The following is a 13,392-nucleotide window of genomic DNA, read 5'->3' as shown; positions in this document are numbered from 1 at the left end:
CCGGTATTTCTGCCAAATGTTCCATCTTTAGCAGCAGCTCCTCGAGAGCGCAGCCCGTCCGGGCGCCGCCATCTTGGAGTATGAAAGTATTGAAGAAGAAACTGAAGCTATTGAGCGAATTCATAGTCATAGCATGGCCGAATAGCTGCGTTAGTGTCGCCGGTAAAATGTGTGGACCAAACGATCAGGGCTTTCGCATCTTTTGACACGGGAGCATCTTAAATCCGTCGATTGGTAAGTGTTTTTTTCGCATTAAATGTGGGTGGAAGGAAACGGAATATAGTTGCAAATGCATCTACAGGTTATCCATACATCTCTGTACCATATCTGCTTTAGCACCGCCAGTAAATAGCATGTTAGCATCGATTAGCTGGCAGTCAACATCAACAAAACTCACCTTTGTGATTTCGTTGACTATCGTTGCAAATGCATTTGCAGGTTATCCATACATATCGCTGGTAAAATGTGGAGACACTCCGGCACATTCAATGGGGGTCTGGCGGAAGATTTCTTGCCACTTTCGCATCTTCGGGCCAGTGGTGCAACTTGAATCCCTCCCTGTCAGTGTTGTTACACCCTCCGACAACACACCGACGAGGCATGATGTCTCCAAGGTTCCAAAAAATAGTCAAAAAAACGGAAAATAACCGAGCTGTGACCCGGTGTTTGTAATGTGTTGAAAATGAAAATGGCGGGTGTGTTACCTCGGCGATGTCACATTCAGACGTCATCGCCTCCAGCGCGATAAACAGAAAGGAGTTTAATTCGCCAAAATTCACCCATTTAGAGTTCAGAAATCGGTTAAAAAAATAGATGGTCTTTTTTCTGCACCATCAAGGTATATATTGACGCTTACATAGGTCTGGTGATAATGTTCCCCTTTAAACGTTCCGTCTATAAACTCAGGAAGTATGTTCCTGGACACATGAGGACTTTGAATATTACCGATGTATGATTCTGTATTGATTGATTGATTGATTGAAACTTGTATTAGTAGATTGCACAGTACAGTACATATTCCCTACAATTGACCACTAAATGGTAACACCCGAATAAGTTTTTCAACTTGTTTAAGTCGGGGTCCACGTTAATCAATTCATGGTATGTAGCTTCTTGGTGTCAGATTGATACCTAAATGTGTGGTATCATCCAAACCTAATGTAAAGCATCCAAACAACAGAAGAATAAGTGATTATTACATTTTAACAGAAGTGTAGATATAACATGTTTAAAGAAAAAGTAAGCAGATATTTACAGTAAATGGACAAGTAGATTAATTATCAATTTTCTACCACTTGTCCTTAATGTTGACAAAATAATTGAAGGGAAAATGACACAATATGGGCTTCACGGTGGAAGAGGGGTTAGTGCGTCTGCCTCACAATACGAAGGTCCTGGGTTCGATCTTGCGCTCGGGATCTTTCTGTGTGGAGTTTGCATGTTCTCCCCGTGACTGCGTGAGTTCCCTCCGGGTACTCCGGCGTCCTCCCACCTCCAAAAACATGCACCTGGGGATAGGTTGATTGGCAACACTAAATTGGCCCTAGTGTGTGAATGTGAGTGTGAATGTTGTCTGTCTATCTGTGTTGGCCCTGCGATGAGGTGGCGACTTGTCCAGGGTGTACTCCGCCTTCCGCCCGATTGTAGCTGAGATAGGCGCCAGCGCCCCCCGCGACCTCAAAAAGGGAATAAGCGGTAGAAAATGGATGGATAGATGACACAATATGTTACTGCATATGTAAGTAACTAAATTTGAAGCCTTAGTTTGCTTGCTTACTACTAAAAGACAACTTGTCTTGTGTGTTCACTGTTTTATTTAAGGACAAATTTGCAATAAGGAACATGTGTTTAATGTATTGTAAGATCATTTTATTAAAAAAAAAGCCAATAATGCAATCTTTTGTGGTCCCTTTTATTTAGAAAAGTAGGTACAAAATGTTGGTATCAGGACAACACTACTTATCATAGGAGGCTGCAGTATATATTGTGATATAGATTTAAGGTCATATCCATACTATCCATATTATCATATTATTTTTCTTATTTTACTGTTATATTGTTATTCCCATTGACGGCGTGGTGCAGTGGGAGAGTGGCCGTGCGCAAGCCGAGGGGCCCTGGTTCAATTCCCACCTAGTACCAACCTCGTCACGTCCGTTGTGTCCTGAGCAAGACACTTCACCCTTGCTCCTGATGGCTGCTGGTTAGCTGCCTTGCATGGCAGCTCCCTTCATCAGTGTGTGAATGTGTGTGTGAATGGGTAAATGTGGAAGTAGTGTCAAAGCGCTTTGAGTACCTTGAAGGTAGAAAAGCGCTATACAAGTACAACCCATTTATCATTTATCATTTTTATTCTTTTTATAATATTTCTCTATTTTGTTTCCTTTTAAACCCCCATTATTTACGGTTTTTTTTTTTTTTTAATTGATCTGAACTCTGTACACTGCTGCTGGAATTTTAATTTTCCTGAAGGAACTCTCCTGAAGGAATCAATAAAGTACTATCTATCTATCTATCTATCTATCTCTCTATCCCTCTATCTCTCTATCTATGTATCTCCCCCCACCCTCACTAGCTGGACTTACAGTATTTGTATTGTGTTGCAGAGGTTCACAATGATGCCTCAGCAAAGGAAAGCAATTGCCACCTTTTCAAATCCTCAGCATGCAGCGAGCTTCCAAATGAGCTTCCACAGGTAATCCACTTTCCTTCTTAAATAATTGAACTCCGCAGCTCCACCCATCTAACCAAGTGGTGGTTGTTTCATGGGCAACACCATATTTACCATCACCACACAGGCACATGATCGATTTGTCCCACATTGACGTGAAGCTGATCGACGGATGAGGAGCACACTAATGAGAAGAGGTCCGATTTCCGCAGCCCTCCCCTCCGCACCTCCGGCCTCGCTGTAGGCTCCTCCGCCGCCACTGGTTCAGGGTCAGTCAGCCATCCTTTGTGCTCGGAGGCGGCGTCATTCACCTTGTAACAACAATGAGACTCGCAGCATGCTCAACAACACCCACCGATGTGCAAAAGCAGAGAATCAACACTTGAAGTCTAGTTTGTGTACGTCACACTTGGACGCTAAGTATGTCTTCTCCTGGGATAATGGTTGCTCCCCTCCACGTCAACATACTTTACAAAAGCAAGGGAGTGAAACAGCGTGCAGATGTAGTGAGCCGTTTTTCTCTGTAGAGGGCAGCATTTAATCACGGATGCCGGTGATGTTTTCTGTGGGCAATGGCGCTCCCAAGTGGACAAGTGGGGACACTGGAATTAAGGGGACGTGTCTCGCATGTGGCACTTTATGCTTTTGTCTTGGTTCTGGTAGTGGATTTAGGGAGTAACAATAGTTCCTACTTATACTGTCTTTGAGTACAGTTTTTGTATGTTTTATTTGTCTGAGAAGGAATAGTTGGATAAAGGTTTTTTATTAGGCAGCGCTGCATTTTTGGTTTTGGACTGAGGCTTTGTTTTCATGATATTAGTATGAATATATACTAATGGTTAAAGGGGTGCTTGTCTCCTGTATATATACAAAGGATCGCTCCTCTCTTTATTTAGTCCAAGGTCTGAGCATTACTTTTATGGATTTTGTGGGTAGAAAAAGGACCTCCATCAGGATTCTTTGAAGGCTCTTCAAGTGTGAACGAAAAGTCAACTTGATGCACTTTTTAATTTGCTCTGGCAAAACTTACAAACCCAAATTCCATTTTTTTTAACGTCACACTCAAATAATTTATAATTAAGCAATGAATGTCTCATTCTAATAGCAGTCAACCTCAGTTTTCTTTGCGTAGAAGGTGAGGGGGCAACCATTATCTGTGTAGAAATGTTGTACATAATCACTATTTACCCCACAAGCGTTGGTTTGGAGCTAACTCAGGCGGTGACATTTTTTTATTATCCAAGCAGAAGGTCCAGGCATAAATTAGTTTCACTGTTAGCTTGTGTCAAAGTGGCGGACAAAAAAACATATTTGTGTTGACGAGACAAAACCTCTTGAGGGAAAATAAAAAATATGGCCAATATAGCCGTGAACCCGCGGGTATGTGAAGCCTGTTGAACTGTAGCCCAAAGACGTGTCACTGTGTGTGATGTCCATTTTATACATTGTCTTTTTTACATCTTATGCATTGCGTCTTTGCAATTAATAGTGATTCCTATGGAATAGCTCTTATAAGGAGAGTGCTGCTGAATTGCAGTCGGTGAAACAGTTTTTTCTGTCTTCGTATGAGTGACAAAACAAAATGAGCTGCTGCCAATGAGAATAAGTAAATCAGACTTTTGTATGTTTACACAGGAAGCAAAGTGGACTGTTTCTCTTTATTTCACGCCAATGTTAGTGCGTGACTGCCTCCTTATGACCTCCCTAGGAGACAGTATTTAAACGGGACTGCTGAGAATGATGACCCACTTTAAAGGTTTGAACTAGAGATGTCTTTTTTGCCGATATCCGATATTGTCCAAATCCTAATTACCGTTTCCGATATCAACCGATATATACAGTCGTGGAATTAACACATTATTATGCCTAATTTTGTTGTGATGCATTAAACAATGTAACAAGGTTTTTCAAAATTAATCAACTCTAGTTATGGAAAAAAATGCCAACATGGCACTGCCATATTTATTATTGAAGTCACAAAGTGCGTCTTTTTTTTTTTCAACATGCCTCAAAACAGCAGCTTGGAATTTGGGACATGAGAGAATGAGGAGTTTGAGGTGGTGGTGCTGGGGGTTAGGGGTGTATATTGTAGCGTCCCGGAAGAGTTAGTGCTGCAAGGGGTTCTGGGTATTTGTTCTGTTGTGTTACAGCGCGGATGTTCTCCCGAAATGTGTTTATTGTTCTTGTTTGGTGTGGGTTCACAGTGTGGCGCATATTTGTAACAGTGTTAAACTTATTTGTACGGCCACCCTCAGTGTGACATGTATGGCTGTTGACCAAGTATGCGTTGCGTTCACTTGTGTGTGTGAAAAGTCATAGGTATTATGTGATTGGGCCGGCGCACAAAGGCAGTGCCTTTTAAGGTTTATTGGCGCTCTGTACTTCTCCCTACGTCTGTGCACCACTCCGTACAGCTGCGTTTTAAAAAGTCATAAATTTAAATTTTTTGAAACCGATACCGATAATTTCCGGTATTACATTTTTAAACATTTATCGGCATCGACATCTCTAGTTTGAACCACATCAAACAAGCAAAAAGCCCCTCAGTTAGGAAAGGATAGACTTTATTTATGTGTTTGGAGTGCAGATATGGATGATATCGTCACTTTGACACTTCCTGTGTGAACATATTTACATATTGATTCACCAAAATTGGCTTTGACTTTAAGTGGTGTTTCCCTTCAACCAATTTGAGTGTAGCCGCACACGGTCTAAACACGCCTCACAATGACATGTTTTTGTATGTTGTATCATCCACTGACTTGACCTTTTTTAATATTCCTTTTGTTTTGAGTTGAACAGATATCACAAGCGTATTTCTTGTTTCTGTTCGGTGTTGTTGCTTCAAAATCCAGTGGATTTTTTTCCTCTTCCTTTTGTTCATCGAGTACTGACAGTGCCAGTCCTAATGAAATACTATGAGAAACATGCTCTTTCTTGTAAATGCCACAACCGATTCATATTGAATATATATGTACCTTTTGTTTTTGGAGGTGTTTTCTACATATCGTCCACTTTTTTCTCTCTTTGTCACCTGATCGGGTGCTTTAGAGATCAATTCTACCTCGTAAGGTTTATTAACCAAATGTGATGTTATTTGGGTTTGTTTGCACTCCGTTTGCACAGGTGGTGGTTCTAATCCTTTGTGAACTAAGCTAACTTATTTTTTATCAACAGGGATGTCCAGAATTAATGTTTTTTTTTCTTCTTCAGGTCATTTACCCTTGGAATCCTGGACTCCGTCATTACATTGTCTTTATTTAAATACAAACCGTTTGTTTTAAATCTGGACAATTTCAAGGGTTTTGGCTTGTTTGTTTGCTTCATAAGTATTATCCCCCATTCCCCATTATTTTTGTGCCATCATTAGGGGTGTAACGGTTCGGTACGTACCTCGGTTTAGAGGTCACGGTTCGGTTCATTTTCGGTACAGTAAGAAAAAAACAAAATATACATTTTTGGGTTATTTATTTACCAAATTTGCTAAATATTCCACCCAAAATATTTTTCTTAGTGGAATATTTAATGTGAAGTAATGAGAACCTTGGATAGGTCAATAATTCATAATAACATTGATTTTGATTCAATATTATGTTTTGAGCAATGACAGTTTGAAAGAAAAAAAACAGCTTTTTTTATTAGTCAACATTGCAACTTTTTCTAAATTAAGTTTAGTCTTTAAGCTTTTTTTATTTCACTTTTTTTATGTTTTTGTTTATTTGAATAGTATTTATAGAATGTGTCGTGGGCCTTTAAAACATTAGCTGATAATAAAGATAATAAAAAATAAAATCTGATAAATCTATGGGTAAAAAGCAGAGCCTGGCGACGCACGCGCGTTTATCACAACTCTCTCACTCTCTCTGTCTCTGCGCCTCCCTCACGAATGCTGCGTGCGCAATTTGTTTTGTTTTTAACCCCTTCTCAAACCTGAACATACATTGAAAATACACTCAACCCTAAATTAAAATGCCGGACATTTTAGGCATTTAAGAAACTCCACCCGGACAGCCCCGCAAAAGAGGACATATCCGCTGAAAAGAGGAAGTTTGGTCAGTCTATCGTAGCCCGGTCGCTGCTAGTATGCTGTGTGTTGTGTCTCGGTGTGCATTTTCTACACAACGTGCAGTACGCTACTTAATATGTCCGTGTTGAAACTCGTTCGATACACCTCCGAACCGGACCGAAACGGTTCAATACAAATACACGTACCGTTACACCCCTAGCCAACATGCATTAACATGCCCTAAAAATGTACATGACAGTCGATAACCAAAGCTAAGAACATTGCAAATATGCTTTTCATTATACAGATAACCCTCAACCCTCTGATGGAATCAGTTCATTTTCATACATATAAAACAATGCATGTGTATAACAAAAATACCATGTTGACATAATTGATGACATATGACGCACAAACATGCAAAACCCTTACCTTGTTTCATTATTGTTCGTTTTACTCTTGTCTTAAATGAAATATCCCTCGGATTCCTGCTTGATGTATGGCTTTAGAACAGTGACATTGGGTGAGGTTCATACCTGGTGTGGCACTGACATCAGGGTTGTGCGATATTAATGATATCAGTTTGACCGATGATAGAAGTTTTACTCCGATCGCCATGTCGTCAGGATAATGCATGTGGATGATGCATTCTAGCTGTGTCCCACAATTGTAACAAGACAAGCTGCAAACACGCGTCCTCCATGCAATGTCCCTCCACTGGGCAAAGCTGCTTCAATGTCAGAAATCTTTACCTCCATCGCGGTAAATATCATTACCGCAAGAGTAGAGTACGAGGAATATCAACATGCTACACTACGCAACGTAGAGGGATATCAAAAGTCAGCCTAATCACTAAACTAGAGCGTAAACAGGGGTGGGCGACCGATACGAATATCGACAGTAACGATATCAAAAATAGTATCAGTATATAGATAGATAGATAGATAGATAGATAGTACTTTATTGATTCCTTCAGGAGCGTTCCCTCAGGAAAATTAAAATTCCAGCAGCAGTGTACAGAATTAAGATCGAATCGTATGATCGATGCTACATTGATCACATATTACATGTATGTATGTGTGTGTGTGTGTATATATATATATATATATGTATATTTATATATATATATATATATATATATATATATATACACACACACACACATACATACACATCTATATATGTATGTATATCTATATATATAGGTGTGTGTGTGTATATATATATAATGAAATATATACATATACAGCAATACATACACATCTATATATGTATATCTATATATATATATACATACATATATAGGTATATATGTATGTTTATGTATGTATGTATATATGTATGTATATATATATATATATATGTATGTATATATATACATATATGTATTTGTGTGTATATTTATATATATGTGTGTATAAATATATATGTATATATATACACACATATATGTATATATATAAACTTATATATATATATATATATATATATATATATATATATATATATATATATATATATATATATATATATATATCTCTTGATTGGATTATCCAGAGAATAGTGCTCGATACCGTGGTAGAGCGCAATATGTAGGTGTGGGAAAAATCACAAGACTACTTCATCTCTACAGAACTGTTTCATGAGGGGTTCCCTCAATCATCAGGAGATTTTCCCTCAATCTCCTGATGATTGAGGAAACCCCTCATGAAACAGTTCTGTAGAGATGAAGTAGTCTTGTGATTTTTCCAACACCTACATATATATATATATATATATATATATATATATATATATATATATATAAATATATATATATATATATATATTTATAGGGGCAGCACGGTGGAACAGGGGTTAGTGCATGTGCCTCAGAATACGAGTAGTCGTAAGTTCAATCCCTGGCTCAGGATCTTTCTGTGTGGAGTTTGCATGTTCTCCCCGTGACTGCGTGGGTTCCCTCCGGGTACTCCGGCTTCCTCCCACCTCCAAAAAAAATCCCAACATGCAACTGGGGATAGGTTGATTGGCAACACTAAATTGGCCCTAGTGTGTGAATGTGAGTGTGAATGTTGTCTATCTGTAATGAGGTGGCGACTTGTCCATGGTGTACACCGCCTTCCGCCCCCAAATGCAGCTGAGATAGGCTTCAGCACTCCCCACGGCCCCAAAAGGGACAAGCGGTAGAAAATGGATATATAGATATAAGATAGATGGATATGGATGTTGTCTGTCTATATGCGATGAAGTGGGCAATTTTCCAGGGTGTACGCCGCATTTCGCCCAAATGAAGCTGGGATAGATAGTGGATGGATAGATATACAAACTCCGTTTCCATATGAGTTTGGAAATTGTGTCAGATGTAAATATAAACGGAATACAATGATTTGCAAATCATTTTCAACCCATATTCAATTGAATGCACTAAAAAGACAACATTTGATGTTCAAACTCATAAACTTTATTTTTTTTTTGCACATAATAATTAACTTACAATTTCATGGCTGTAACACGTGCCAAAGTAGTTGGGAAAGGGCATGTTCACCACTGTGTTACATCACCTTTTCTTTTAACAACACTCAATAAACGTTTGGGAACTGAGGAAACTAATTGTTGAAGCTTTGAAAGTGGAATTCTTTCCCATTCTTGTTTTATGTAGAGTTTCAGTCGTTCAACAGTCCGGGGTCTCCGCTGTCGTATTTTACGCTTCATAATGTGCCACACATTTTCGATTTGGAGATAAGTCTTTGACTGCAGGCAACCAGGAAAGTACCCGCACTCTTTTTTTACAACGCCGTTGTAACGCGTGCTGAATGTGGCTTGGCATCGTCTTGTTGAAATAAGCAGGGACGTCCATGAAAAAGACGGCGCTTAGATGGCACCATATGTTGTTCCAAAACCTGTATGTACCTTTCAGCATTAATGGTGCCTTCACAGATGTGTAAGTTACCCATGCCTTGGGCACTAATGCACCCCCATACAATCACAGATGCTGGCTTTTGAACTTTGCGTCGATAACAGTCTGGATGGTTTGCTTCCCCTTTGGTCCGGATGACACAATGTCGAATATTTCCAAAAACAATTTGAAATGTGGACTCGTCAGACCACAGAACACTTTTCCACTTTGCATCAGTCCATCTTAGAGGATCTCGGGCCCAAAGAGGCCGGCGGTGTTTCTGGATGTTGTTGATAAATGGCTTTCGCTTTGCATAGTAGAGCTTTAACTTGCACTTACAGATGTAGTGACGCACTGTATTTAGTGACAGTGTTTTTTCTGAAGTGTTCCTGAGCCCATGTGGTGATATCCTTTAGAGATTGATGTCGGTTTTTGATACAGTGCTGAGTGATCGAAGGTTACGGTCATTCAATGTTGGTTTCCGGCCATGCCGCTTACGTGGAGTGATTTCTCCAGATTCTCTGAACCGTTTGATGATATTATGGACCGTAGATGTTCAAATCCCTAAATTTCTTGCAATTGCACTTTGAGAAACGTTGTTCTTAAACTGTTTGACTATTTGCTCACGCATTTGTTGACAAAGGGGTGTACCTCACCCCATCCTTTCTTGTGAAAGACTGAGCATTTTTTGGGAAGCTGCTTTTATACCCAATCATGGCACCCACCTGTTCCCAATTAGCCTGCACACCTGTGGGATGTTCCAAACAAGTGTTTGATGAGCATTCCTCAACTTTATCAGTATTTATTGCCCCCTTTCCCAACTTCTTTGTCAAGTGTTGCTGGCATCAAATTCTAAAGTTAATGATTATTTGCAAAACAAAAAATGTTTATCACTTTGAACATCAAAATGTTGTCTGTGTAGCATATTCAACTGAATATGGGTTGAAAATGATTTGCAAATAATTGTATTCCGTTTTTATTTACATCTAACACAATTTCCCAACTCATATGGAAACGGGGTTTGTATATGTGTACATATATGTATTTTTGTGTGTGTATATATATATGTGTGTGTGTGTGTGTATGTATATATATATATATATATGTGTGTGTGTGTATATATATATATATGTCTGTATATATATATATATGTGTTTTTTTATTATATATATATATTTATATATATATCCATCCATCCATCTTCTTCCGCTTATCCGAAAAGGGACAAGTGGTAGAAAATGGATGGATGGATGGATCATTCAAATATTACAATAATAATATAATCAGTTATTATTAAAATGACACAGTAACTGAATTAAAAGGCAACATAACTACAAACTTAACCAATGTGAACATAGTAGATTTAAGTGCAAAATAAAATAGAACCAAAAACAAATGTAGAAACGCACATTTTTACAATGGAGTTCAGGGTACGCATCACACCGTCAACAAATTGTGAGCGTTGCACGGAACTCTAACTACTTCATAGATTATGGTGATGTTGACTTTTTACTCTTTTGTTATTTTTCTACTTTGAATGGATCATTTCCAATTAAAGAAGGTATAGTGTGCATTAGTCTGCAGGAGCAGCTGATTGCTTGCATCAAAAGCATGTAACCCTAAGAGCAACATCCATACTTAGATGTTTGGTCTCCAATCCAAGCAGGGCTACAAAATTAGGGGATAAATAATATGGATCCTGCATCATCCTCTCAGACTCCAGCTGTTGGAGTTACAATTGTGAGCATGAACCCATAAAGCCTGCTTGGATAATTGGCGAAATGTATTCTCTGACAACCTGAGCAGTCCAGTTGCCATTTATTTGGGAAGAGTTCAATGAACAATTATTTATTTTATGGTATTAAACATTTATTTGAGGCTCTGCCTGACCTGCCTCCACTTTAAAAATACCAGAAGAATGATTGCATATGGGCGGTATAGCTCATGCCAGCAACTTGAGGGTTCCAGGTTTGAGCCCCGCTTCTGCCGTCGTGTCCTTGGGCAAGACACTTCAACCAGCCACCCACACTGGTTTAAATGTAACTTAGATATTGAGTTTCACAATGTAAAAGTGCTTTGAGTCACTAGAAAAAAGTGCTATATAAATGTATTTCAATTCATTTCATTTAACCTCTCTTGATTTTGACAGAGCTGTAGTAACCGCCAGTCGCCACAGGTGTCGCCACTAACCACAGACTTCCCCACAGCCTGCTTGCAGAGTTGATGTTGTAACACTCATTCTTCTCACACAGCTGGGAGGAACTGACTTTATTTTTTCCCCTCCTTGATTCTTTCACTGCTTCACTTTCTTTCTGGCACGTTGACTTCCACGCTGGCCTTGTTCATTAAGCAGGGCGGGGCCCCCCTGGATCACCCCCACCCCCCCCCACCCGGGACGGAGTCAGACGCTGTCACAGACTCCTTTACGTACTTTGTTGACTTTCTGGTGGAAAAAAAAAGAAAGAGACTTCTTCACTCACTTTGTGGGGGGAAAAAAAGTCCAGCTTGTTTTGAGACCAAAGCGTGTTCAAACTGTGATGTATGACATGAATCTCTGGGTATGTTTGCGAGAACTCACTGAAAAATGTTGGATGCACTAAAATGTTTTTCTAAGACTGTTTTTTTTTTTTTTTTTAAACATGTTTAAACAAGATTGTTCATGTTTATGTCACAAAATGAAAAGAAAGACTGACAAAATAAAGTCTTTTGGAAATGTCCTTTCAGGTCTTATTGTGTTTTTATAGTCAATACGGGTGTGAAAAAAGATTGATTGACATCCATATCACCATTCGATTCTGAATCGATTCAAAATGTTTAATTTAAAAGTGCACTTTTTTTTCTTTCTTTTTGTTTTGCCATCTCTGAGCTGTCTAGGTGCGTTCATACCTCAGCAGCCAAGAGGGGCTTTTGTATCCTTTCCCCCCGCATGTTTTATTATTATTTATTACCAGGTGACTTATTACGAAAATGTGTAAAATTGAGATTCGTTACCCCAAGTTTTAAATTGATTCGGTTTAAAGTGCTACCGTACATTGTGTTATGTTGCAGCCTTATTCCAAAATAGAATTAATTCATTTCTGTCCTCAAAATTCTACAGACAATACCCCATAATGGCAACGTGACTTAAACATTTTAATTAGTATTTTTTTATTTATTAAAAATAACTTAAAAAATGACATGTACATAAGTATCCACACCCTTCGGCAGCAATTACAACCTCAGTTGGGATGCGTACACTTATACTCGTAAATAGTGTTCAAAATATATTTTAAAAAGAATAAACAAATAGAGGAACCAAAAATGTATCTACTAACGGAATTTTTCTTTCATAAATGTACTTAAAGGGGAGCTTTTGGGGAATTTTGCCTATCGTTGACAATCATGAGAGACAAAAACACATGTCCTTTTTTGGGGAGGGATGATAAAAACATCTTAGGGACATGAGTGTCTCCATGGTGACAGCTGCTGTTACACACAGAAACCTAACTTGCAACCTTTTTGCAAAAATTATTAACAATGGGGTTTTTTTTTAATCTGGAAACAAATAAATAAATTTGTATCTTCACTTAATAGGGAGGAAAATCCATGAGTGAGATCGGGCAATAGCAAAATTGATCACATATATTAATATTTTTGGTAAGTGCGATTTGAAGTGGAACTTCACTTTTTAAATTTTTTTCACCGTCGTTCACAATCATTATGAGAGACAAGAACACGTCTTTTTTTTCCCGATTTTAAAGATGATAAAAACTGCGTGAAAGATGTAGTTGTAGCCTTCAAAGCCCTCTAAAACAACTTCAAAACCCTCAACGTTTTATA

The 13,392-nt window shown here is 38.6% G+C and overlaps 1 protein-coding gene and 1 long non-coding RNA gene across 3 annotated transcripts in view; both read left to right on the top strand.

Moving 5' to 3' along the window:
• rbm33a (RNA binding motif protein 33a) overlaps window positions 1-4,075 on the top strand; it is a 76,296-nt gene extending 72,221 nt beyond the window's left edge. For both annotated transcript variants that reach the window (XM_061922253.1, XM_061922252.1), the window contains exons 18-19: window positions 2,607-2,695; window positions 2,799-4,075. In XM_061922253.1, the coding sequence (XP_061778237.1) occupies window positions 2,607-2,695; window positions 2,799-2,847 (138 nt within the window). In that variant the 3' untranslated portion in view covers window positions 2,848-4,075. The remainder of the gene's footprint in view (window positions 1-2,606; window positions 2,696-2,798) is intronic.
• The window catches only part of LOC133569713 (uncharacterized), a 164,567-nt gene extending 152,277 nt beyond the window's left edge, over window positions 1-12,290 (top strand). Inside the window, exon 2 of the long non-coding RNA XR_009809860.1 lies at window positions 11,542-12,290. This is a non-coding gene — a long non-coding RNA (uncharacterized LOC133569713). The remainder of the gene's footprint in view (window positions 1-11,541) is intronic.
• Window positions 12,291-13,392: the final 1,102 nt, after the last annotated feature.

Source organism: Nerophis ophidion, linkage group LG15, assembly GCF_033978795.1.
Source record: "Nerophis ophidion isolate RoL-2023_Sa linkage group LG15, RoL_Noph_v1.0, whole genome shotgun sequence".
In the NCBI taxonomy this organism is placed as follows: domain Eukaryota; kingdom Metazoa; phylum Chordata; class Actinopteri; order Syngnathiformes; family Syngnathidae; genus Nerophis; species Nerophis ophidion.
The sequence above is the reverse complement of the archived record's forward strand: the minus strand, read 5'-3'. Positions and strand labels throughout refer to the sequence as shown.